Source organism: Haemorhous mexicanus, chromosome 3 (genome assembly GCF_027477595.1).
Source record: "Haemorhous mexicanus isolate bHaeMex1 chromosome 3, bHaeMex1.pri, whole genome shotgun sequence".
Classification (NCBI taxonomy): domain Eukaryota; kingdom Metazoa; phylum Chordata; class Aves; order Passeriformes; family Fringillidae; genus Haemorhous; species Haemorhous mexicanus.
In genome coordinates this window covers 4,620,314-4,646,517 of record NC_082343.1, presented here as the reverse complement: position 1 = coordinate 4,646,517, position 26,204 = coordinate 4,620,314, and the positions used below count along the sequence as shown (strand labels likewise).

Below are 26,204 nucleotides of genomic sequence, written 5' to 3'. Positions count from 1 at the left end.
TAAGGCAGGCTCTGAATAAATAGGGGAGGTGTCTGGAAACATCAAATATTGGTGGTGTTCTGAACTCCTGACCTTTCTGCTATCCTCGTCACGGGAAGTTCAGTAATTTGGGTTACCTTCACCTTTGAGTGCTGAGTGTCTCGTGTTCTCCCTCCCTGTCTCTTTGTTCACCCTGTGGGCTGTAAGGTGAGTTTCATCCTCACGGCCTCCCCTGGGATCAGGAACAGAGTGTGCCACTTCTAGCTCAAGGAAGTCTCTTCAGAAAACTGGCAGGCCCTGCAGACTGTCTCCCTATTGTTCCCTTGGTGACATCCTGGCCACTGTCACTTGTGCAGGTGCCCTGATAGTCTGTCAGCCTTTAACAGCAGATTAAGTGCTGGTTGTATCTGGACCTGTTGCTCTTAGCTGTGGTCTCGGTCCTTATGAGAGGAACTCACAGGGTGAGATGTGGAAGTTATGGAACATTTTTTCCATAGATCCCCTGCTGCTGATGTATTACTAAATGCTTCTCTCTCTGGCTCTCCTCCAAAATAAATATGTCTGATAGGTTATATAATAAAATTCCCGTGATATAAACCTTATTTACTGGAGCCTTTGCTCTTAGCAGTTGACTTGCCCTGGTGTTTGCCAGCACACTGATGCTAATGATGCTCTGTGCCACTTGAGAGATGCTCCTGTGTCCTCAGCGCCTGGCGCCAGCCGTGTTCCAGCTAATTCCTCACTGCACATACTTTTTCCTAAATAAAAGCAGTCACAAGTTGTCCTGGAGAGCAGACAACACTTAAGGACACCTAATATGTAAACCCTTTAACCATGCAGCACGTCCTGGCAGTGCCATCCCCCTCAAGGATGGATTGGAGCTCTGCCCTGGCGCCAGCAGAGCTGCTCCCCACGCTGGCTATGGCAGGGCTGGGATCAGCTTGGAATAAAACAGCAGCTCCAAGGGGACTTCCCCCTGTTTTACCTGAATGAAATGGCTGGGCAGGGTGGTGTGATCTTTGCAGTGCCCATTTCAGGGTGCTGGATTTGTGGCTGTCCTTTCCCTCTCCTCCAGCCTTGTGAACGTGGCCCATCCTATCCAGTTCCTGGCAGGTTTCAGGTGTCCCTGTGTGAGCCACCTAATGCCAGAACACCTTTTGTTTTCGGTGCTCCACAACTCAGCTCTTCCTTCTGGTTTAGCTCCTGTTGCCAAGTTTAGAAACATTTCCCTGGCATCAGGTGCAGGTCACCGTGGCCTTCACATTCAGGAGTGTGTTCATGGGACTCTTCCTTTTGCATAAACATCTGGTGTATCTGAGTCGGGCTGAAATGTGTGAAATGTGTGTAAATTTGGAGATCTGAAAACCAATGAGTTGTGACTGAGGCTTCAGGAACATACAAATGAGTGTGAGGTGCCACAGTGCATTCTCATGCCTGTGCACCCTGTGTCTGTGTGATTTGGAGGTGTAAGATGGCTGCAAACACAAATAATCTGTGCAAAAGTGCAACAGTTCTGTGCTTAACCAGTACCTGAACTATGTTCTAATGATGTTGCTGTTACACTAACAGACAACTGGGAGTGTTAATGAGACACTGAACTTTCAGAAGTTGCTTTTCCTTTATTTATTGCCATTACCTCATAGTCTGTTTGGGGCTTTATTCTGGTTTTTGGGGTTTTTAAAAAATATACCACATCACCAATTCACATTTTGAGGGGGAAAAGCCCAGAATATGGAGACGATGTGCACCATGGCTGAGGAGGCATCAGTGAAATGACTGTGATCAGGAGTCTTTGAGTGCTTTTATCATTTCCTCATTGTGCTAAAAATGAAAGAAAGTGAAGGCAGATACTTGGGAGCTCTCCTGGACCCCTTCCACAGGAGCCACACCTTTGTACCTATGTAGGGCCTTCCAATTGCTGCAGTCAAGGCCTTGAACAGTCAGTACAACTCACAGGTCCACTTTTAAGACTAGAAAAACAAGAAACAAGTGATGTTTCTGGATGAAGATACACATTTAAGGTATTAAAAGTATAATTTTACCCTAATTTCTTCAAATTTGCATCACCTTTTAAATCTCAGAGAGACTTTAGAGGGTTTCAGACAAAGGGGTTTTTTCTGGTACTGCTTTGAAAGTTATTACCTGGGCAGGAAATACTGTGCTGGAAAGGGATCTCTTTTCCCCACTCTTGCATAATTCCAAAGGCTAAAATGATTTTGCTTAAACATGTCACATTGTCCCACAAAAGCAGATCAGTAAATGACCTTTGGCTTGGAATCAAACAGGCAGGTAAGAAAATTTTGAGGTGAGGAACTAGAATGCAAGTGCAACTTGTTTGTGCCTCAGAAGTCCCAATAAAGTAGGTGTGGCATGGAAAGAAAGATTTCTTATTATTGTTATTTCTTTAATTGCCACATGGATTTCTTAAAGGACTCCTTTACTATACAGAGTGACAAGCTGGAATGTGTGTTCAAGTTGAGATTATGGTTCAGTTTTCTGGAGCTTTTTAGCAAGAAAACAGGTGAAGGTGCCAGTTCTGCCAATCTCAAAAGACCAACTCCAGGACTTTCTTGGGAGCTTTGCATGATGGGTTTGCAGATTAGGGCCAGAGAAGATTAGGGATTTTTTTCTCTAATGCTTCTTATTAGCAGTTTGTATCAAATCTCATTAAAATAAATGCATTTTTAAATCTCTCTTTTTAGAAATAAAGGCATTTTATAAATATCAAGGTTGCTTCAGTTATACAAGTGATTTTTATTGTATCCTAGAGTATTTTTGTTGCTGTTACTCATTCAGTCTCCACCTTTGGGATTTAGTTTGCTGAGCTGTGGTCTGGCTTACCTATGGTGCTGCTGCTTTTATTCAGCATCCTGTCAGCACAGTGTAGTGCACCTGACTGTACAATGTGGCACACAGTTAACAGCAGTAAATTATTGTGTAGCCATGGAAACTGCAGGAACTAAACACATTGTTCAGCAAGGCTATGAATTCAGCTCTTATTAATCCCTGATCAATGCAGTGGTTATTTAAATACATGTTCTTCCATTTAGAATATTTCTGTGATAATGAAAATTATAATTTAGCAGCAATTAATTATAATGATAACATCTCTTAGCACAGAGATTTAATATTTTGAAAGGATTAAATGTAGTCATTGTAGATTTCTTTATTTTCTATTCATGCTTCTCTGTCATTAAGGTGAAATTAGATTTAAACATGAAACCAACAAAGGTCTGGCTTTCTTTCATCTATTCTTCATTCTGATTGCAGTGAGTTTTTATAGAAACATGGTCAAAATATTCCACAGCTTTGACTTTGCTCTCCATGTAATGTCTCAACTTGTGCCTCAGATGAAAGAAGAGATCCCACAGCCCTCTGAAATCCCTCAGTGGGATTCCATAGGAATACTGGCAGTGCACTCTTCTGGCCTATTCTTGTTTAAGCTTGCTGGAATTTATAGAATCACAGGATACTTAAGGTTGGAGGAGGAGTTTATTTGGTCCAGCACACCTGCTCAAGGCAGGGGCAACTCCCATGCTTAGGGATTTGTCCTCCTGAGTTCTGAATCTTCCTAAGGATGGACTTCCCACAGCCTGTGGGGGAGGTAGTGTCCCAGCACCCTCACAGGGACAGATTTCTTCTGGATATCCCATTGGGATTGCCCTTGCTTGGTTCCCCCCAGCCTTGCATCCTGGCAGGTCTCCTCCCTCCAGGGTGACATGTGCCACTGGAAGTGGTCACCCTCCGTGCAGGGTATGCTCTGGAAAAGGTGGGATTCACCATGCACCTTGCTGTCCTGGGGAGTGCTGAGTCCTGATGCTCATCTCTCTGTGACTCATCTCTGCTTAATGTCACTTCCAATTCTGTATTTCCAAATCCCTGGCTAACGAGGCTCCCAGGCTGGGCACACAGGACCAGTAGGAATTGCGGTGCCAGTAGTCTTGTGTGAGAGCAGCTGCATTTTCTGCAGTGCTGAGAAGAGGGAGGAATGCTGAAAGGAAAAGAGAACAACAGAAATAATAAAACCTCCCAGCTCCTTCTTCCTACCCTTGCTTTCCTTCCCATAGACAAGTGGGAATCCACTGTAAAAACTCTCATTCTGCTGGGTTTGGTAAACACAGAGAGAAATAAGATGGATCTGATGTAGGGAAGGACCTGGCATGTTTCCTGCCCATGCCAAGCCTTGCTCTCATACTCATTCAACACTGTCAGTCAGAGAGTGGTTTGGATATTTAAAGAAAAATGCTTTTGTCCCCCTCAAAAATCCCCTGGCACTTCCCTGCATTATGCATATAATGTGTTTTAAAGGAAACTGCCAAGACCCCCCAAGTCTGTGTGTGCTTGAAACAGTGCAGTGACCTCAGGTTCTCATTGTTCTTCTGTGGGAATTTTGCAGTCAGTGTCCTGGGACAGGCAGATGCTTTTTTCCATGCTCCTTTTGATGAAGTGATTTGTTTCTTACGCAGAAGGGAAAAGTGGCAACAAGCACTGACATCAAATGGGCCATGAGGGGTTTGAGTCCTTTTGTGTAAAATGCCAACAGCACTGAGACATTTTCCATGCTGCTTTTTAAAGGAGGCCCATTTGAACACTGCACGTCATGAGGCCAAAATGCTCCTGTATTCATCTGTACTTCTGCTATTTTGCTGTAGATATGGCTTTGTAACATCTTTGTTCAGAAAGGAGGAAGAGAGGCCCAGAGGAGGCCACCAAGATGGTTAGAGAGAGGGAGCACCTCTGCTTTGGGAAAGGCTGAGAGAATTGGGCTTGTTCAGCCTGAGGAAAAGAAGCTTCAGAGTGACCTGAGTGTGGCCTGACAGTGCCTGAAGAAGGTACAAGAAAGATGGAGAGAGACTATTTACAAGAGTCTGGAGTGACAGGATAAGGGGGAATGGCTTCACACTGACAGAGGGAAGGGTTAGATGGGATATTGGGAGGAAATTCTTCCCTATGAGGGTGGTGATGCCCTGGAACACATTGCCCAGAGCAGCTGTGGCTGCCCCATCCCTGGAAATGTTTAAGGCTGGGCTGGATGGAGCTCTGAGCAACCTTGCCTTGTGTAAGGTGTCCTGGCCCATGGCAGAAGGGTGGAACTGGATGATATTTAAGATTCTGTCAACTCAAGTCTGTGATTCTGTGAAACAGTTTGGGATTCAGGCCTTGGTCCTTGTGATCATTTTGTTCAGCTGTCACGTGGTGGTAGTTGAAGGTGTGTGTAGGCATTTCCAAGAGCAGCCCCCAGAAGTGTTAAATCATTTGAATTACCCACTAAAGGTGGTGTTTCTGTAGCTTCTTTGCATTTCATACAGAAGAACCAGCAGTTGTTGGGGTTCCTGGAGAACCAGAAGAGCAGCTGACTGGCTGCTGTTGCTGTAATGGGCCCTGTGATGGGTGCTCTCCACAGAGGGAGCTGGGCATGTTGTGGGAGATGGTTACACTGGTTTGTATTCCAGTCCCCTGAAGCTAAACCAGCAGTTCACACAGCCATCACCAATGCAGGGAGAGCTGGGCACCTGCTGCTCTAAATCTGCTTAAATATGTCATCTTATCTTCTGAACTGAAACAAAAACTATAAATCAAAAGCTGAGTTCTTCCACCAGTTTAATCTGTTAAGCCCAGATGACTTTTATGTTTATCTGCTGTGGGAGGCTTTACAATAACTTTTTGGAGATGAACATAATCATTCCTGTACATGAATCTGCATCTGGCTTGTGGAAGGTTCATTTTTGTGCTGCTGACACCAAAATGCCATAAGCTCTGTGTAAAAATAAAGACCTTGAAGGGACCTGCCCCTCCACACCCTGCAATGCTTGGCTGGCTCCTGGACATTGTTCTGTGCATCATGCCATTGGAGGAGGTTTAGTGCCATCAAAGAGAGAAAGCAGCAGAATTGTTTGTTCCACATGCTGCATTCTGTAGCTTTCCCTTTTTTCTTTTCCAGAGGATTTTCAGCAGTGAAAGTGGTCACATGCTGTTTATTAGGGAAGGGTAGATATTTAATAGGATTTAGCAGCTGGTTGGTGCTTCCTAGTAAAAGCAAAAGGATTGCTGAACACACCCCTGATTTCTCCACAATTGTCTCCATGCAGCAGAGTCGGGAAAGCAGCAAAGATTTTGCTCCTAATGAAATCACCAGCTAAACACAGCACAAACAAAATCCCTTCATTGCTTTGTCATCTTTAACATTTGCATTCAAGTTCTTGTGTAAGTCATGCTGGAGCATGTAAAAGCTCTGGTGTGATCTCACCGGTTTGGATTGGAAATCACTCCACAGATCACTTTGTGCCATAAAATAACCATTAACAAATGCATCTATTTGCATGAGAATGATCAGCTGCTCCACTCCCATTCCTCCATGGTAAACTGTCAGCAAGATTAAAGTGAAGGAGATGCATTTTTGTAAGCACAGGACCCACGTGGATCATGTTCACTGTGTGTCATGTGTAAATTTGACTTCCTGCAGGTTTTGTTTGCAGGTTTTTTCCTTGTTCCTGCATGTGTGTACTATGGACTTGTGTTTTCTACATTAAACTCTGTTTCTTTCATTTTTATCAATCCAAATTTTCAGTCTTAACCTGTCATCTGCAGCTGGTGAAAAGCAGTATCCACTGCTCAGTTTATTGCTATATGACACCTAAATATTAAAAGAAACTTGAATGTTAGGAGAAAATTTCATTTTCTCTACTGATAGCTAATAGTCATCTTTCCTCCTTCCTTCATTTTCTTCCCCATAGGTCAATTCCAATATATTTCCATTTAGACTATCTGTGCCTGGCTGTGCATGCTTGTGCATTGTTCTCTGGGCTTCCTGATGCCCAAGGATGAACACAGCATGTGTAGGGCCATGTGGAAAGGCCATCATTTCGGGAGTGTTTACCCCAGCCACATGTTTCTCTCCTCAGTGGACACACTGAGGTGCATTTTACCCTCTGGGCTATATTTAGTGCTGCATCAGTTCAGTGCTTTGCATAGCTACACACCCCACAAGTGCAGTCCCACAGGGGTCTCACCCCAGGGTGGGGTCTGGCTGGGCTGTGAGGAGCACACAAACCCAGCCTCAGCCTCCTTCCCCAGCCTGAGGCACAGCCCAGGGCTGCTGCCAGTCCCCAGCTGTCTCTGAGCACACAGCCCTCAGTTTGGACAGGGAATCTAAGGAGCAGGAGCCACCAGCTCTGTTTGTCAGGGTGCTGCTGGAGTGGTGACCAAAGGAGCTGTGTCAGACCTGCTGAGGGCTCTGCCTGCCTCAGGGCCAGGTTGTTCCACTCAAGCCTGCCTGGAATATCAGAGGCTGGGCCCATGTCAGAGCCATTTCATGTTCTCTGTCGCTCTTTGCTTACTCCAGCAAACAGTGAAGGTTATCACAGCACATCTGTTTGTGTTTACTGATAAAATCTTATTTGATCACCACATTCTGGTCCCAGGAGCTGATCTGCCCTTCTCTCACAAATCTTTCTCAACTGAAAAGCCTCAAAGCACAGCTGGAATTTGTGAAGCTGTGAATATTACTGGCTATTTCACTCCACATCCTTGGATCTGTGAGAAAGCATAGGGTGAATATCTTGCACCCTGAACACCAACAGCAATGGGAATGTTGTCCTGTGAAAGGAAGCTCTGTTTTCCCTGAGCTCTGTGAAATGAGGATATCATCTGGGAAATTCTGGGAAGCTGTGGATAGCGGATACCAGCAGAAATGCTGTGCTTAGAACAGCACTCAGCTGATCTGTGAGTCAGTGGATGTTGCAGTGCTTCATGTAGGACACACACTGGATGATATAATAAAAAAATAATCATTTTAAGCTGGAGAAATTACTTCCAGCATGGAAGTATAAGATGGAAACCTGCAGGAGATGGAGCTTTTGGAGTTAGGGATTAAAAGTCATGTGTAATTTGTCTTGCTTGAGGTATTGCAGGGATCCATGGACAGTGCCAGTGCCAAGAGCAGCTGCCCTTGGGCTGGGCTCAGCAGGGAGGCTGCTGGTGCCACTGATGGCTGGGCTGTCCCGAGGGGCTGAGAGCCCAGCGACAGTCCCAGACTGTTCCTTTCAGGTCTCCTTTTTGTGCTCCAGTTTCACTGTTTGGGCTCCTTTGAGAGCACCCCCTTTCCTGCGTGGAGGCTTTTGCCCCTGTCCAGGGGCTGGTGGGAGCTGTCACACACCCAAAGTCATTTTACCTGTGCAGGGCTGGCAGCAGCATGGCCTAAACAGATTTACCACTCCATGTGAAAGGGATTCAAGGTCAGAGTGCTGGAAATGTGGTTTGACCGGTATGGAAGCGATCAGGGTGTCTGGTTTTAGCAGGCAGGTAAGAGGTAACCTCTGCCATGGCTGTGGTCAGTGCTGCTGCACACAAAGGCCCTGGGGCCCAGAAGGACTGCTGGCATGTGGGAGTACCCAGGGTCACGGGGACCAGGCTGCTCTCAGCCAGCTCCTGCAGCCCTGCCTTTCCCAGGGCAGTTATTAAAACAAATTCACCATTCTTCTGGCACAGCCCTATTGAGTTCACCCAGCAGAGCTGAGTGTGTGACAAGAGGGGTGGTGTATGTGACCCCCCTCTCACTGTCCCACACTGGGGACTCAGTAACTGAGCTCTGGGCTTTCAGAAAGTGGACTGCATTTTTGTCAGATTTTTCTCATCAAATTAGTGGAGGAAGAATGGTCTCCCCTCAAGCGAGGAAGGGGTTAGATGCCTGTTTGTGATCCTGTCCAGCTCAGTTTATGCTTTCAGTGTACCAGCTCTGGTTTATTTACTAAACTCCTAAACAAAGTCAGTCCTTGATGCATCACAATCACAGCGCTGGAGTTTGCAAGGCCCTGTCTGGTGGTAGCATTGTCATGGGGCCTTCCGCATAAAGGAAATTTCCTTCCCAGTGTTGCTCCAAGATAAGTTGGATTCTCTATTATTGATACTGCTCGGAGAGCGGCTTCCGTTTTCCTGCTCTGCATGTTTTGCATGTTGCTCATTTCTCTTTACCCTTGGGAAACAAATGTTTTCACAAGCTGTAGGACGCTTGGAGCTCCACCCATATCCTCTCATTTTAATTAATCTCCAAAATCCATAACTATATTTTTGAAAATTTGAAGGACATTTGTCAAAACCATCACATGAGGTTTGTAAATAGCACTCAAGGCCCGTGGCTGATGTTAAATCCCTGGAGTCACTATTCATGGATGCACCTGGCCCTTGCTGTGGAGGTTTTTGCACATTAAGAGAGTCACAGTTGTGTTGTTTGCTTAACCAAATTGCCAGGGCTCTAAGCACCACATTTCTGTACCTATCTTTCTTTATCTGAAACATATAACCAAAATTCCTTGGTTTTAATTCTGTGTGTGTTTTAACCTGAAACCCTAGTGCACAAAAATAGTTTATCAGTTAGAAAGGGTTGATAAAAGCATTGCAAAAACTGTCATTGTGAAACACCATGTAGAAATAATCAGGAGAGGTTTTAACATGACCAACCCCAGTGACAACAGCTTCCAAATGGGCTTGGTTTGCTTTCCCACGTTGTGGGAGTGCAAGAGGAGTGAAGTGGTGCTGGGTAAGAAGGGCTGTGCCTTCTCCCTCCAGGGGCTTCTCTGGCTGAGAGTGTCAGTGGGGAATTGGAGCTGTGCTCTGCCTGTGCCAAGAGCAGGATAAAGCCTGGCCTTCCTGGGTGACTGCCCCATTAGGAGCCTGAAAGAGCTGCTGTGTCTCTCAGTGGCATTTTTCTGACATAAGTTGCTGGTTGTCCCCAAAAGTTGGCAGTGGCATCTGGGGCCTGGCCCTTGAGTGGTGCCTTGTGTGGGTTTTCCCATGGGGCTGCACCCAGACAATCAGGGATTCTCCTGCTTTGGGCCCTGCTTGCTGTAAATCAGAGCAGAGATGGAAAGAAAGTGAAAAGCCATGAATGGCTCCAGCACTGAAGTTGCTGGAGCTCACGTGAAAAGCTGACTGTATGCTCAGCACGAGCAGCTAGCGCTGGAACCAGCACAGCTGTGGTCCCGGCAGAGACTTTCACGCTATTTTGAAGTGGCGGAGCCTGCAGGGAGGAGCCGGTTCCACAGAGGATGGGTGGGGATCAGGTGAGAGGAGCTCGGGCAAGAGCTGGGGCGGGGGTGGGAGCCAGAGAAACCGAGCGGGCCCTGCAGCCGCTCGCTGTAAACAGGAAATCGAGGCCGCCCAAAGGCTGAGGAAACGGGAAGGCAGAAGGGGAGAGGCAGCAACTGGCTTTGAACTCTAGAGTAAAGAAAACACTCCTAAGGGCGCCACCATCAGCTCCCCCAGCCAGGCTGGACTCCCATCCTCTCCCTGATAGTTCACTGTGCTTCAGGATGCTGAGGCAACACTCAAGACAAGAAGTCAGTCAAACTTTCTCAGGGTTTTTTCGCCGAGTCCCCACTACCTGAAAAATGCACTTTATCCTCCTTTGGGGCCACTGAAAGTGCTGGGGTGGGAGAGCTTTTTGGGAAAACAGCCTCAGAGCCACATGGACACTGTCCCCAGGAGGGACCTGTCTTCCCTGTCCTGGAAGGGCTGCTTGCTCTGTTGGCTTCCTTGACTTGCTTTCAACACCAGAAGATCCCAAGCTGGTGTCAGTTAATAGCATGGCTTCAAAGGTTTCACAACATGACTTGATGTGTCACTGCATTTCCCACATCGTGTCTTTCATCTGGTGAAAATTGGGCCCTGACTCTTCATCTCCTTTTACTAAAGCCACATGGATGTTCTTTTCCCATTCTTTATTTTCACTGTGACCCCAAATTGGGAGAATTATTGATAACCATCATTTTTTACCAAATATTTTTTAATGGCTGGCTTTAAGATGGTATTTGATAGTTCTTTTTGTTTTACATAATATTTTGTATATCCAACTATATTTTCATGGTCCTGTGCATTGGCATCTCTCTTTGGAATGAATGTAAGCACAGGGATCACTGAATGCTGTGCTTCTGTGTAGAGACTACAGTGATTAAATAAACAAACTTGCTGAGCTGTTCTGGAGCTTGTATGAGCTGGTGAAAGGAGACAATTTCTGATGGAATTTTCTTTAAAAAGCACCAACTATTGCAAGGTTTCTCTTCTGTGACTCATTTTAAAAAAATACTTCAAGTAAAGGCATGGATTACTAGACAAGCAGACATGCAGATACAGCATTCCCAGGCACTTGCTATAAATAGTTCATTAAAAATATATTTAAACTAGTAGTCACTGGCTGCAGTTACTTCTGATCTCCTGTTCTCTTCCTCTACCACAGGGACCCTCTGCTCCATACAGAGTAAGGGCAAACACAAAAATACAAACTGTCAGTTCACCCAAAGCACATTGTTTTGTCACTAACCCCAGCTTTGACATTTTCCCAAGCCACATTTGTAATTTCACACCTTGGCAGGTAGGTAAAAGCTGTCAAAAACGAGGCAGTTTCAGGGCAGTAGATTTGGTCATGTCTAACCACATGGGTAGGAAGAGCAAGTTCAGAAATAAGTGGGAGGAACTGAAATCTTAGGGTGGGGTTTGTGCAGTTGTGCAAACCACCACTCAGTGCAGGTCTGCTCTCCCTCCCACTCACCACCATTCTGTTATCTGATTTCTCTTCTTACTGTCTTTTCTTATTTTACTTGGTCCCCAGCTTTCTGTCCTCTTCACACTCAGCATCTTTGTCATCCCACATCACCATGATCAGATTTTTGCTCCTGTCCCCAGGGTCCAGGAGGCAGTGACTGGTTATGAATGTGCTGGGACCATGCCCCCACCATGCTGCACTGCCAGGAAGGGAGCACATCCTTCTTTTGGAGGACAGCATCCACCAAACCCCTGGCAGCCACATCTGGAATGTTCTCTGTGTTTTAAGCAACATTCTTGGAGCTTTCAGAGCTGGGGGAGCTGCAGTTTAGGATTGATCTGTCTTCATGCCCTGTTTCTGTACATGCCAACAACTTAAGAGACTGATGGGAGGCTTGGAATCCTGTCTGCCAGGGAAAGCAGAGCTTCCATTCATCTGTCTAACTGCGGCTTCCAGAGGCCGAGTCAGAGCACCTGTGTTTTGACAAATTTGGTCTGTAGTATTTCCCAGCTCAGTGAAATGACTTTTGGCTAACAAGACTTCATCCAAAGCCCTTGGCAGAAGAATGTAACCACAGAGATGTATAATGTTTTCTGTCTGAGAGCTCTGGGCTTGGCAGATTGGAGCTGGGTAGGAGTTTGTGAATTAATGTGGACTGCAGTGAGGCTGTGCAGTCGGAGAGCTCTCACAGCCAATGTTTTCCTCTATAAACTGTTGTGAAAGACCCTGGGAAGGGAAGGTGGAAAGAATCTATTTTTCTATGGCTTGATATACATGCTTGTCTACCTCAGGCATGCAGTTATGGAAAAATTCATGTTGATATTGTGTAAATACAGTTACAAATGTTGAATCTGCAAATAAATATTGTCATGAGAAGGGGAAAAAGTCAGTGGGAAGCTTTGGTCTCTGCTCTCTATCATATTTGTCTTAATCCAAAAGGACTGGTGGTGTTTTGGGGAATCTGTTGCAGACTTGTATGTGTTCCAGAGCAGGTGATTTCAGCAGGTGAAGAATGGTGGGTTTTCAATGAAAAGCCCTAATTTCACCAATGATTCTCCCAAAAAGACAAGCCATACCTTTGATTTGATCTTAAAGGATTGAGCATCCCAATTTCACATGAGCTGTGATTTATTTTGAGTAACATTCTGTTGTTTTCCCCACAGATGAACGTGAGGCAGTTCAGAAGAAGACCTTCACCAAGTGGGTGAATTCCCACTTGGCTCGTGTGTCCTGCCGGATTACAGACCTGTACACTGACCTTCGAGATGGGAGGATGCTCATCAAGCTCCTGGAGGTGCTTTCAGGAGAGAGACTTGTAAGTGCTTATCAGTATCCATTGAGGGGGGATTAGGTTGGGTTTGGGTGGGGTTTTGTGAATCCTTGTCTCAACTTCAGTATAGGAAATCTGGGTGCTGAGGGTTCAGCACTGGAAATGTCTTTTTTATATATTAAAGGAAAAAAAAAAAACTCTTGCTTCAGCTGGATCCAGACACCACTAAAATGCCTTCCTAGTGGCTTCAGTGGGAATCAAAGGAAGTCTTCTTCAAAGGTTCCTTGCTGGTAACATGCTGAGTGCTTCCAGCAGCAAGTTCCCTGCCCCCAAATCTGACAGACACAGAGTACAAAATGTTCCTGACCCCCTTAGATCCCTTGGTGGTGGTGAGTTAGATATGCTGGGACACCTGGGCCCTGTGGGCAGCGGCCCATTTCCCTGCTAACAAACCCTGCAGTGATGCAGGTGTGCAGGCCTGGCACATCCCTGCTCCCTTCCCCAGAGCATGCCAGGGTTGTGTAGGACAACAGCTGGAGAGCTGGAGGTGTGTTTGTTACACCCCACTGCTGAGGAATGTCTCTGAGTGTACTTGATTTTACTCAGATAGATAAGGTTTGGGCTTTCTTTGGTAAGGGAAATATCTAAAATCAATATAAATAAATGGGTCAGATTCTTTCTTTGGGTGTGCTGAGCACCCCCTTGCTACCAGCACAAGGAGTGGTGAGTAAGAAAGTCCTTGTAGTGGAAAATGCTGCTGCACAAGAGGAAAATTGGGTGCCAGGAAATGGCTGGGTATCAGCTTCTCCTTCAGTTCCTTAAATGATGGTGATGCTCTTAACTGCCTAATTTGGAGCAATCTTTTCAAAGAAATACCAGTCTTTAGCTAAGACCCAAGGCTGCAGGGGGCTGGGTAATGACTTGTCATCAAGCTCTCCTATTAGTGGAGCTCTGTGGCTTAAGACTCTGGTTAATGAGTGGAACATATGGCCCAGTGTAGTGTCTGTATTGTGTGTGTAGGGATACAGGAGAGGAGCTGCCTGAGTGCATTTGGGAGGGTGAGGGAGCTGGGATGTGCACACAAGTGCCTGTGTGGATGGGGTAACAAATCCTGGTGTTCACCAGCTGCAGTTAGCCATGAGCACCTCTCTGTCTCTGCCAGACCTCTCACCTCAGCCACACTGCAGGTGGCAGGTATTCCTCACACAGGGATAGCTGAGACCAACATGCCCCTTTATTTGAGGGCTGAGACACCAGCTGTGTCACCTCTGGTTAAATCTGCCTGTTTGCCTGTCAAGATTTGACTTTGAGCAGCAAATAGGAAGCTCAGAGCAGTCCCATGACTGTGGTTGCACCGTTCATTTCCATATTTCACTCCAGGTTTTGGAAAATGCAAACAGGGCTGGGGCAGCTATGGGGTGGGGAGAGGACAGGAGCCTCCTGGAGCTGCACTTGCATCATTGTGTCTGGCATTGGCAGCTGTCTGCACCACCACACATTCTTTTTGTAGCTTCCTTATCTGAGGCTGGAGGACAGCAGGCTCTGTTTGAACAGTGCATTCCACCACACCTTCTTCTGCAAACAAGAGTAAACGCAATGCACTAAACTTTGAGACAATTACACACACCAAAAGTATTCCAGGAGAATCTTAAACACACCAAAAATATTCCAGGAGGACTGCCATGCAGCCTCCACTTGCTGATGTTCTTCAGTTTTTGGAATTTATTTTAGTCAACATTAGGTAAATTCTGACATCTCCATGGCACCCCAGAGAAATTTGAAGGCAGGTCTTATTCAGAAGGCTTAAAATCACGCCAAGAAACATCAAATGGTAAGAAAGCAGAAGCCAGCATAGGTCAGTATCCCATAAAAATGGTGTATTTAGTGGTGCAGTGGAATAAACAGAAGTTGTTTCCTCTCTTTTGAAACTGGGATTCAGATTCTGGAGCCTGTGGAGCAGAGTCCAGGATTTTGGACGGCGGTCAGGGAAGCAGGGCTGCTCTTTGCCCTCTCACTTCGATTGCACAAATCCTCCATTTTCCAAAACTTATTGTGATTTTTGTTGATGAAAACCCACAGACCTTGGAGGTGTGTTAGAGAAACTCAGAATGAGAGCAACCAATAACAGCAACACCTCCATCTTCCTGACCCTGCTCAGTTTGATTCCTAATCCTAGTGTTTAGTCCAGACCTTACAGCATAATGTCCTCTGCACAGCAGTGTTTGGAACGAAACTGATAGCATGCAGTGCTCTCACTGAGCACAGTGGGAAAGAATCCAGCCAGCATGAAAGGACAGTTGTAATTTGGTTTGCACACACTGTTAACCAGCTTCTCCCAAACAGAAAAATAAAGCTGGGAATTGTTTTTGTCCTAAGATTAAGCATTTAGCTCAGTTTCTTCCCTAACCAAATTAAGGATTAGTAAATTCCTTGCAGTTCCTGGATGCTCAAAGGTCAAACCACTTATGCACATTTTCTGTAGTGAATTCTGTCATTTTCACTTGGAAAAGAGGAAGGGTTTTGATGTAGAACCAGTTTTCCTGTAACATGTGTGTGAAGACTCTGGGTTTGGTACTTGCTTTCCCTCCCCTCAGTGTCTGGATCTGTGTTAGCCCAATAAATGTGCAAGGTATGTCTCACTGTGCCTCATCCTGAGGCTATGCAGGGGAGTGTGGCAAGCACAGCCACACCTTGTACAAACCAGACTCAGACGCCTCTTCCTCTACATAAAACATCTCTGGTGAATGGTTTTGGCTCTGTAACCATGGCACTGGAGCTTCTGAGAGCACTAAAAGCTTTCTGAATCCTTTCCTGCTCAGTAGTTTGAGGCAACAGAGGTGGTGCAGGTACTGCTTCAGGCAGTGGGAAGGGCTGTGTTAAGGCAGAGGGGACAGGCTGGGGTCTGCCACTGCTGCTGAGAAGTGGCCACAGTCACAGTCATTCCTGAGCCTTGGGAACATCCTTGTGCAGGTGAGCAGGCCTGGGAAGCTGCTCCAGGGCTCCAGGTGTGGCCATGGGCTGAGAGGAGCCGTGGGCCGGAGCTGGGGGTGCAGCTGGGCCTTCACCTTCCCTCCTGTCCTGGAACTGCCTCCTCCCTGTGCTTTGTTTTGCAAGGTTCAGCCAAGCCTTAGGTCCAGCTTTCTACACTCCTAATGATTGATGGTGCCAGCTAAAGGCTGCATCCCAGGTTGTCCCTGCTGAGTGAGGAATCTCTGGGAGGCTTCAGCCAACCATGCAGCTCTCTCCTGCTTCTTCTGCTCCAGCTGTGGCTCTTTGCACTGGCAGTGTTTGGGATGGATGGGGTGTGCACAGGCTGCAATTTGGGCCTCTTTGGAGGGCCCTTTATACTCCAAAGCAGAGGGAGTCTCCTGGAAATTCTCCTTCTTGTTGAGCTGTGGGTTGATCCTGCATCATTCCCCAGCCTCGGGAGAACAGACCCAGGCTGACTGACTGAAGCTGGTGGCCTCAGGGTTTGTGTGTCCCAAAGGGCATCTTCCTGCATGGCTTCCCTCTCCACCATCCCCTGTGGCACAGGCTGTGTTTCCAGGGACTGTACCATGGCACTGGCCAAAACTCTTCACCTTGATTGCAGGCTGGGGCAAGGATATTGCCTGAGCTATTTCCATGGCCACTTAATTACATTCACTGCAGAAAACAAGGAAATTATGGCAATTAGTTGTTTGGCTGAGTACCTTTGGTGACATCCCAGTGCACACTGAATAGGCTATTCAGCTGTAATCCTCATCTGCACAACAAAGTTCCCTTCATTTTATTCGGTTTTACAGCAGAATTCTGCATGCTGATAACACATTCATTGCATTTTTGCACTGGGCCTTCATATAACTGTGTTATGTTGGTGTAGCTGATTTTTTAATTACTATTTTTTTCCTATGAAGAAAAAATTGTAATCAGTCTCTGTTACTTTCTTACTCTTTATCCGATTTACTGACCAAAGAAAAGCAATGCCACTTCCTTCTAGAGGAGATTTACTGACTAGCTCACAGCTCAAATCTGAGCTTGTGAGTGAATATCCTAGAGAGGAAACATGAGGGAAGTAAGCAGGAAAAATCCTTTGAAAGGCAAATAGAACTGGGGCCATGTGTCTAGCTCAGATCCAGGATATTGGTTTTTCCACCATGGGTTTGGCACCTGCTTCCATTATACTGGTGAAAATGGGCTGGAAGATGCAAGGAGTTGTTTTGTCCCTGGAATTTGAGGAAAAATTGCAGCATTGCTGCCTGGGAGTGGTGATGCCCTGGCCAGGACTGAGGAGTTTACAAGCTCTGATTTTCCCCCCTCCCATCTACAGTGATAATTGTGTTTATTCTTCCTTTTACCTTCTAGCCTAAACCAACTAAAGGAAGGATGCGCATCCATTGCCTGGAGAATGTGGATAAAGCCCTCCAGTTCCTGAAGGAGCAACGAGTGCACCTGGAAAACATGGGATCTCATGATATTGTGGATGGGAATCACAGGCTGACACTTGGCCTTATTTGGACCATTATCCTGAGATTCCAGGTAGGGTTGTGTGCACACACAGATACATGGGTGAGCTTTCCATGCCTGTTTGTCACGTGCTTCACTGTGCATTTCAGGAGCAGAGGGCTCCCATCTGATGGGAGGGAGAAGTGCTTGGGAACCTGTCAGAATAAATCGTTCTCTGTAGTGCTGCTGACCTGTGGTGGGAGTTTCCTGTGAGGAAATTTATATGGCTTTCCTTTTAAATCACTAATAAATGTGAAGCTCCAGTCTCCACATGAGATCCAGGAGGAAATGCTGCCCTGAGCTGCTCTCCATCTCCACACTGGTTATCCATACCCTGGCTGGCTTGGCACTGACATGGATTAAGGGTGCCCACAGGAATTATTCTAGTGTCCCAGCTCAGGCTTGAGATTTCTTGTTTTCCAGCAAGTTCCAGATTGGCCTTTGCCCTTAGTTTAAAAAGGCTGGAAAGTCCTTTTGCAGAAAGAAAAATACATTTGTATAATAAATATGTAACTCTTAATAAATAGCATAGTAATAAACATTTAGTAGCATTAATTTTGGTGTTTCCCAGCATTCCTTTCACCTTTTCCAAAAAGGCAATGTGTTTTCTCAGAGAAATATTGAAATCTTCTATATTACTTTTAGATCCAAGATATCAGCGTTGAAACTGAGGACAACAAAGAGAAGAAATCTGCTAAAGATGCTCTGCTTTTGTGGTGCCAGATGAAAACAGCTGGGTGAGTGTGGAATAAGTCATTATCTCTAAAGCTCTTACAGCATTTTGAGTTTTTGTTGAAATAATTTTAAATGGGCAAACATATATCTTCTAAAGTGGATTCAGAGAGAGGGAATTCAAGACAAATGAGTTGATGTTTACAAGTCAGAAAAGTCTGAATTTTTGATGTTAATTCTGGGTGATAAACACACCAATCTGATAATCCATGAATATATATATGCTGACTCTTTTTCTCCCTATTCTGAACAAATAATGGCAATTTCAAGGCAAACTTAATGTCTCCCTGCTCTGGCTGTTGGTGCCAGAGTGTGCAGAGCTGCGCTGGGGGTGCTGTACTGATTGCACTCTCCTTGTTTTCATTCTGCAGGTACCCCAACGTCAATATCCACAACTTTACCACAAGCTGGAGGGATGGGATGGCGTTCAATGCACTGATCCATAAGCACAGGTACGTGTGGCTCAGTGTCTGCCCTGGTTTTGCAGCTACCTTGCAGCTTGATTTTACAAATCTCTGAAGAACAGGAAGTTGAGGAGTTGCTGAGAGTTTTAGAGCAACTTGCCTTGTTTTGAGCTTTACAGCTCTTGTGGTCATTGTGAGCTTGACTGGGCAGCAGCTTCTCACACCACAAGTCAAAACAGGCTGTGTTTGGTTTCAAGGGCATAAATTACACCTGTGATTATTTGGGTTTGGTTTGGTCTTGTACCTCAGTGAGTAACCATGTCCAGGTCTGGAATTCAGGGGCAGGAGTGGGGAAGCACACCCAGAGCAGCCTGGAGGGAAAGGAAATCCCTGCCCAAGGGTGGCAAGATGTGGTGCCAGGCTGCCATGGCTGGGGATGCTGCTCATGGCAAGCTCAGGTGGAGTTGATCCAGATGGATTGCACACTTCCATGGGCATGAGGAGAGACTCATGACCATAGCTTTGTTGTTCTCTTCTCCAGGGTCACCTTCCCTGCTGTTAAGCTCTCCCCTGCTCTCTCCCATGGCCAGGTCCTGCCATGCCATGTGCTGGGCATTGCTTCATTCCTTTAAGACTGCTTGGAAATGCACAGGGCACGTGAAACCTTGGCTGGGTTTTCTAAGGGTTGGAGATTTTAGTTCATTTGAGGGTGGCTGCACTGTGCTTTGGGAAATCTAAAGAATTTTCCATCCTGTCTAGGCCTGATCTGATTGATTTTGACAAGCTGAAGAAATCAAATGCACACTACAATCTGCAGAATGCTTTTAACCTTGCAGAGCAGCACCTTGGTCTTACCAAGCTCCTGGACCCTGAGGGTAAGAATTCCAGCAGTTTGAGCACTTAAGGGCTCTTTGCTCCCACCCCTCCATGTCAGAGCACATTTCTGTGACAGGTTTTTGTGTCCAAGAGCAGCTGGATGCTGCTGACTCACCTGGTGATAGCAGCGTTGAGGGAGGGAGAGAATGTGAGATTTCTCCAGCAGCAAACTGAGCAGCAGTAGCACAAGAGCCCTTAATCCTGTGTTTATTTACTGCTATCTGACAAGTTTGTTGTCCATGTGTCCATGAAGTCATTCCAGTCAGAGGCTTCCTTCTGAGAAGGAAGAGAAGCAGAGGAGCAGAGAAGCTTCAGCCTGTGCTTCTGTGGGAGTGTGTGTGCTCCCAGTGCTGGGGCAAGAGCCTTTTGTGTCACAGGGCAGGAGTGATATGTTTGGGCAAGTTTCTTCTTGCTTATGTTCTAGTGCCTCAGAATTACTGAGAAATATTTTGTTTTCCACTTGTATCTCACAGATTCACCTGGACAGACATAAGTTTGAATTCCTCTCTCCAAATGCTGACCCAGCACTGAAGTTTTCAATTAACAGTAGTTCTGTCAACTCATACAGACACCAAAGGAGTTATTTGGCTGTGCACAAGCTGTGGCAAAGTCTGGAACTAGGCTGTAAAGCCCAAAGGCCCCAAGCTTTAGCCCCAGTCCACACTAGTGCCAGAACCAGTGCAAAGCTGCTCAATTCACTTTTTATTAGGGCACCAACCTTAGGGGCTGAGCTGCCACTGAAGCCATCTCTGACTCCCAAATGTATCCTTGGTGCACTCTGAGCTCTGTTGGTGTAACCCCTGCAGCCTCAGCACGCTGAGATAACTCTTGTTTGGTTTGCAGATATCAGTGTTGATCACCCTGATGAAAAGTCAATCATCACCTATGTGGTGACATATTACCACTACTTCTCCAAGATGAAAGCTTTGGCTGTCGAAGGAAAACGTATTGGCAAGGTCTGACAGTTTAAAATATAAATTGTTACAAAGCAGGCAAAATATTTCTGATTTTCTTTTTCCTCTTGGGTGTTGAGTTTTAAAGAGTCCACTCTCTGGTAATTTTGCTTTTGAACATATTTTGAATGTTAAATATTCCCATGTGACTATGAGGAGTAGTTAATTCCCAGCTGCCTCACATTAGAAAACACTTGGCTGGTGTTTTATTTTTGCTTGTTCATTTTGCATCATTGCTACTTTTCCTTTCTCATTAACTGCTCCTCACCCTCTGGGCCCTCTGTCTCCTCTGGAAAAGTCCCTAATTTAAAACATGTGCAGTCATTCTCTGTCCTTTGGCGACATTGCCCCAGTCCTTAGAGCTGGCAGACTGAACATGAATCCTTGTGTGAGCCTCAGCTCTGCCCCCCCATTGCTGTGGGATCTTGGGAATTTAGTGCTGAAAATGCCAAGCTCTCATTTCTCAGGGATCCCGGCAGTGAGTATTCTGATTCACAACTCAAGTCTCCCAGCACTTTCTTTTATGTGGCTTGTTGGATTTAAATGACTGAAGAGCACTGCCCCTGTGACTCATGTGTGTTGTGCTGCTGCTGCAGGTGCTTGACAATGCCATTGAAACAGAGAAAATGATAGAAAAATACGAGTCCCTGGCTTCTGACCTGCTGGAGTGGATTGAGCAAACCATTATCATCCTCAACAATCGCAAATTCGCCAACTCCCTGGTTGGGGTGCAGCAGCAGCTGCAGGCGTTCAACACTTACCGCACAGTGGAGAAACCACCCAAGTGAGTTTAATCTCAACTTAACACAACAGTCACTGGTCTTGTTGGCTTAGTCACTCATTGATTTTTTTAAAAAACAAACACATCCAAGTAATTTTAGTTGTGGATTAAGAATTTATTTTCCTGAGCAAGCCCAGCTCTCATATTCCTGATCGGTACTCGTCGATGTTACTTGGGGCCCGTTTGCTTTGTGCTGTTCAGTGTGCAGATAATAACAACAGCAAAGAGAAAAGCGTGTCTCCCACAGGATCTGGGAGTCCTGGAAGCAGTCCCTGCCCTGGGATGCCTGTCTTATCATATGAGTGGTAATAGCATACTGTGGTAGTACAGTAATGTCACCACTCGTGCTTTTAATAGCAGTGGATAATACCAAAATGCTGCTATTAAAAGATCCCTACTGCTTATCCAACATGAAGAGGAAACGTGTCTGGCTTTGTCAAACAGCTCTACTTGCTCAAACTGATACAAGCAAAACGGGGCAACTTATTTCTGGAAAGCCTCTTTTAGGATTGTGATATCAAATCTGTTTATTTTTTTTTGCCTAATTCGAGTTCTAATGAATAATAATCATGACCAGAAACATTACAAGGATCCAGACTTGTTCTAAAATTGCAGACTATTCCCTAATGCCCATGGAGTTTGTTTATTTCCCAGGCGTACAACACAGGGAAAACAGTGGGAAGAGTTTACTGACTGCAGAGGGCTTTAAATAAAACTTCCATTTCTTGTGCTGAGTGAGCTAGGGCAGTGCACGTACTAAAATAAAAAAAAAGCCTTTTCCTGTCCCCTGAGGGGTTTAAATCCAAACACTCAGACAGCTGACTTCTGTGAAGCTGCTTTTGCTGTCTGCCCCAACTGGCTCCAGGGGAAGTGTGGGCTATTTCCATTGCTCCCAACTTCCACACAAGATGGAGGTGTTTATGTGAGTGCACCATTCACCATGTCAACATTTTAAACAAGTGCTTCATTATAGTTTATTGTAGTTGACTATATTCAATGTTTTATAGAAGTGCTTCCCTGTAAGTGTGGTGAGGGCCTGGCACAGGCTGCCCGGAGAAGCTGTGGCTGCCCCATCCCTGGAAGTGATTCAGACTGGGTGGGACAGGGCTTTGATAGTGGAAGGTGTCCCTGCCCTGGCAGGGGGTGTAACTGGATGGGCTTTAAGGTCCTTTCCAACCCAAACCATTCTGTCAATCCATGGTTCTATGATTATACCTTAGCAGTAATGAAAGTTTGATTGTAACTCAGTTCTTGTGCAAAATTTTGTTTAGATTTACGGAAAAAGGAAACCTGGAAGTGCTGCTTTTTACCATCCAAAGCAAAATGAGAGCCAACAATCAGAAAGTGTACATGCCAAGGGAGGGCAAACTCATCTCTGACATTAACAAGGTAAACGGAGCAGTTCCTCCCCTGTGACTCAGGATATTGCTGTGTTCTCTCAACAGCATTTGTTCTTCTCAAAAACATTTGTGATCTCCAGCCTTGATGTGGGGGCTGTAAGGGATGGGTGAGGCGGGGTGACCTTTTCCTGTAGCTTGGATTTACTACCCTGAGCCAGGCCTGGGGTGTCCTCAGCATCTGTAGGAGCTTCTGCTCCTGGGGCTGCCAGCTCTGCCTTGCCCCTCGTGGTCCTGGCTGTTGGACAGAAGTGACAGAAGGCAGCAACAGTAGGTGCTGTGCCCTCCCCTTCACCTCCCAGTGCCCTGCCTGGGCATCGTGGATCCCTCTGGGGTCCTGCAGCCTGTTCTCTGCTGCTGCAGCTGGCAGGGCAGGGCTGAGCACAGCTGAGTTGACAGGCTCTCTCAAGGATAACAAACAGCTTTAGCCTGGCAGCTTTCTCCTTTGTGTTTGATCATGCTTGGCAGTCCCAGACCAGCTGTTGTGGGTGTCTGTGACCTCATCCCAGGGAGCAGCAAACTGCTCAGCTCTCCTGGTTGCAGGAGGAATGCCCAAAACAGTCGTGTTTCAGGCAGTTTCACATCTGTTTGGATTTAGATTTAGTTTGTGTTTAATTGAGGGTTTTTTGTTGTCTGTAAGATCAGAGAGGTCATTAGCTGATTTCCAACATGCTTTTAAGACTGCTGATTTTTGTAATGTTATCATCATGCATATGAATAACTTCTGGCTTGGGGGGAATAAAGGACTTAAAAGCACCAGAAGTAACCAGATTCTGCAGTTTTCTTTTCCAAAGTGTAATAAAGAACAACAGTTGTATGTTGATTTTGGAGGTGAGAGGCCATGAATCTCTAATTCCCATTTCCTAAAGGAGGAAGATAGAATCTGCATGTTTGGGAGTAGCACTCAGGATATTTTATATTTTTAAATAAACACTTTCTTACACACTCAAGCCAGGTGGTTTCCTTAGGCTTTGTTGGGAAGAGGGGTAAGAAAGGACAAGTAAAAATGAATCTGGGATAAACAACTTGCTCAGAAAATGACTGATTAATTGAGAACAGATTTTAAATCATGTGTTTATATTAGCAAACAAGGTGTAGGGCCAGCCAGTGCAAACTGGATTTATGGGGTTATAAATAATTGAACCAGTTTGGTGAAAGTTGCCTGTAGTGACTTCAGCCCTGATTTCATGCAAAGGAGATGGGATTTATCATAATCTTGTAAGAATGTGTTGTTTAGAAGCCATGTGTTTTTCCTCCACATCTTCAGGCCTGGGAAAGACTGGAAAAAGCTGAACATGAAAGAGAACTGGCACTGCGAAATGAGCTCATCAGACAAGAGAAACTGGAACAACTTGCACGGAGATTCGATCGCAAGGCAGCTATGAGAGAAACTTGGCTGAGTGAAAATCAACGTCTCGTTTCTCAGGTCCTGCTCTCAGAAATTGTCTGGGTGACTAAAATGGTTCCCATGAGTAATTACAGGATGCAGTTCTTGCAAGGAGAACATTTTCTTCCCTGTGCCTCATATTTTACTACCTTAATGTATGTGTATATTTATTTATTGTATTTAGTTACTCTATATGTGTATGTACTGTACATCCTCTCTTTTATATGTTTGGGATTCCCTTTCTTGAACCTACCAGACTGTGGTCAGGAGAATTTGATGAGGAAATAACTGCCCACAGTCAATATTTTCTTTATCTGAATATTTTGGTGAGTTCAGTGAAATTAGCCTAGGAGTTAATTTTATTGTTTAATATTAGAGATGATGATATTAGATCAGCCCCGGACTAATCCTGATGGCCATGTGATTCTTCCCCCAAAGGCAGTGAATAATATCTCTGATTTTATCAGTGGTTCTTTATTATCAGAGGCATCTCTTATTTTATTTAAAGAAGACTCTTGGGAGCATTTTGAGGTCCTGGATTTGCTAACAAGCGTGTTTTGCCAAGTCAGAGCTGACAGCAGAGGTTGAGCAGTGAGACTTTTGTCCTCAGCAGCCATTCCTGAAGAAGTGCCTCTGTCTTTGCAGGACAATTTTGGCTTTGACCTCCCAGCAGTGGAGGCTGCCACGAAGAAGCACGAGGCCATCGAGACGGACATCGCGGCGTACGAGGAGCGGGTTCAGGCCGTGGTGGCGGTGGCGAAGGAGCTCGAGACTGAAAACTACCACGACATCAAACGCATCACTGCAAGGAAGGACAATGTTATCCGCCTCTGGGAGTATCTCCTGGAGCTGCTCCGGGCACGGAGACAGCGCCTGGAGATGAACCTTGGGCTGCAGAAGATTTTCCAGGAAATGCTGTACATTATGGACTGGATGGACGAGATGAAGGTGGGTGGAAGTCCTTTGGAATGCAGACCAAATATTGCTCAGAGGTGTACGTGTCCCTTTCTGTCAAGTTTTAAGATTCATTTTGCCCCTCTGGTTAATAGACAGACCCAGAAGATCCACATTCAAGAGCAGTGAACAAATTCCTTATGATTTGTTAACAATAAAGATTAAAACTGCGTTAAGGAAAAAGAACAAATTCACTCCTATAAAAAGCTACTTTCCAGTTTCATGTTTGTCTCATAGAGCCCAGAAGTTTTGGTCACAGTGCTTGGGTAAAGATGACAGATTTGGTAAAAGGGAATTAAATAATCTCTCTCCATCATGATTTACATGGGGAGCAAGTCACCTCTTCACCTCTCTGCTTTAAAAAGCTTGAATTTCTTCCTGTCTGTTCTCCTGGGATCTGGGAAGGGAAAGGACCACGACTTGTCCATCAGCCAGCAGAACTTGGAAGCTGTTGGGGGAAAGAAACAGCTCAGTGGGAGCTCACAGCACCTTGGCTGAGTGTTGCTCCTTGTCCCTGCTGAGCTAACTCAGCCTCTCAGCATCCTAGACTGCAAGTTCATTAAAGACCAGTCAAGTTCTTTGTGGTTGCCAGTGATTTCAAAATTGCTGGCTCAAATTTGTATCAGCCGTGTCTCTACATTTGAAATTTCTGTCCTTACGGACTTGGAGTTCCTCTGACCTAACGTACCAACAGATAACGGTGCCTGGAGTCCCAAAGAAGCAAACAGCTTATGGCCTTCAGCCTGTTTTACTTGTCTTTCTCATTTTCTTCAGGTGCTTTTACTGTCCCAAGACTATGGCAAACATTTGTTGGGAGTTGAGGACCTGCTGCAGAAACACGCTCTGGTGGAAGCTGACATTGCTATTCAGGCTGAGAGAGTGAGAGGGGTCAATGCCTCTGCTCAGAAGTTTGCCACCGATGGAGAAGGTAACCAGCACCCAACATGCCCCTTTTGTCTTTGTTTTGATTACCTATGAGGTTATCTGTGGCACTCATTAGTTCTGCCAGAGAGGTTAGCTAAATTGCCCACCAGAATGAGAGAATCCAGCTCCATTTGTTCCTTCTCTAGTCAGCATTTCAATGATTCATTTGTCCAGGAGCCTGCTCAAGAATTGAGTGTGGCATTGTGCCTTGTATGGGATGTCACACTCCTCACCAGCAGCTGCTGTGACTTTGTAGAGGTCACCACAGTTCCCCATGCTGTGTTCCTAATGCAAACATTTTCAGATTGTTGAACCCACTCTGATGGTGTCCCAGTTTATCCTAAAAAGAAGCAATTCCCTAGAACCCAGCGCTGTTAACAGAGTAAATTATATCCATTTTGTGCAGTTGTGTATAAATCTGAATTCAGTGAATTTTGTCTCACTGGAAACAGTCATGAATATCCTTCCTTTTGGGGTTTTTTGGTCTTTTGGAAAGAATAGTATTTTCTGATCTGTGTTATTGTGT

At 45.6% G+C, this 26,204-nt stretch overlaps 1 protein-coding gene across 3 annotated transcripts in view; it reads left to right on the top strand.

Annotated features, from left to right (window-relative positions):
• Positions 1-26,204, top strand: part of SPTBN1 (spectrin beta, non-erythrocytic 1) — a 116,154-nt gene that overhangs the window by 56,274 nt on the left and 33,676 nt on the right. For all 3 annotated transcript variants that reach the window (XM_059840571.1, XM_059840572.1, XM_059840573.1), the window contains 11 exons: positions 12,679-12,830; positions 17,130-17,303; positions 17,916-18,007; positions 18,374-18,454; positions 19,166-19,281; positions 20,126-20,238; positions 20,832-21,019; positions 22,288-22,405; positions 23,681-23,839; positions 24,446-24,748; positions 25,529-25,682. In XM_059840571.1, the coding sequence (XP_059696554.1) occupies positions 12,679-12,830; positions 17,130-17,303; positions 17,916-18,007; positions 18,374-18,454; positions 19,166-19,281; positions 20,126-20,238; positions 20,832-21,019; positions 22,288-22,405; positions 23,681-23,839; positions 24,446-24,748; positions 25,529-25,682 (1,650 nt within the window). The remainder of the gene's footprint in view (positions 1-12,678; positions 12,831-17,129; positions 17,304-17,915; positions 18,008-18,373; positions 18,455-19,165; positions 19,282-20,125; positions 20,239-20,831; positions 21,020-22,287; positions 22,406-23,680; positions 23,840-24,445; positions 24,749-25,528; positions 25,683-26,204) is intronic.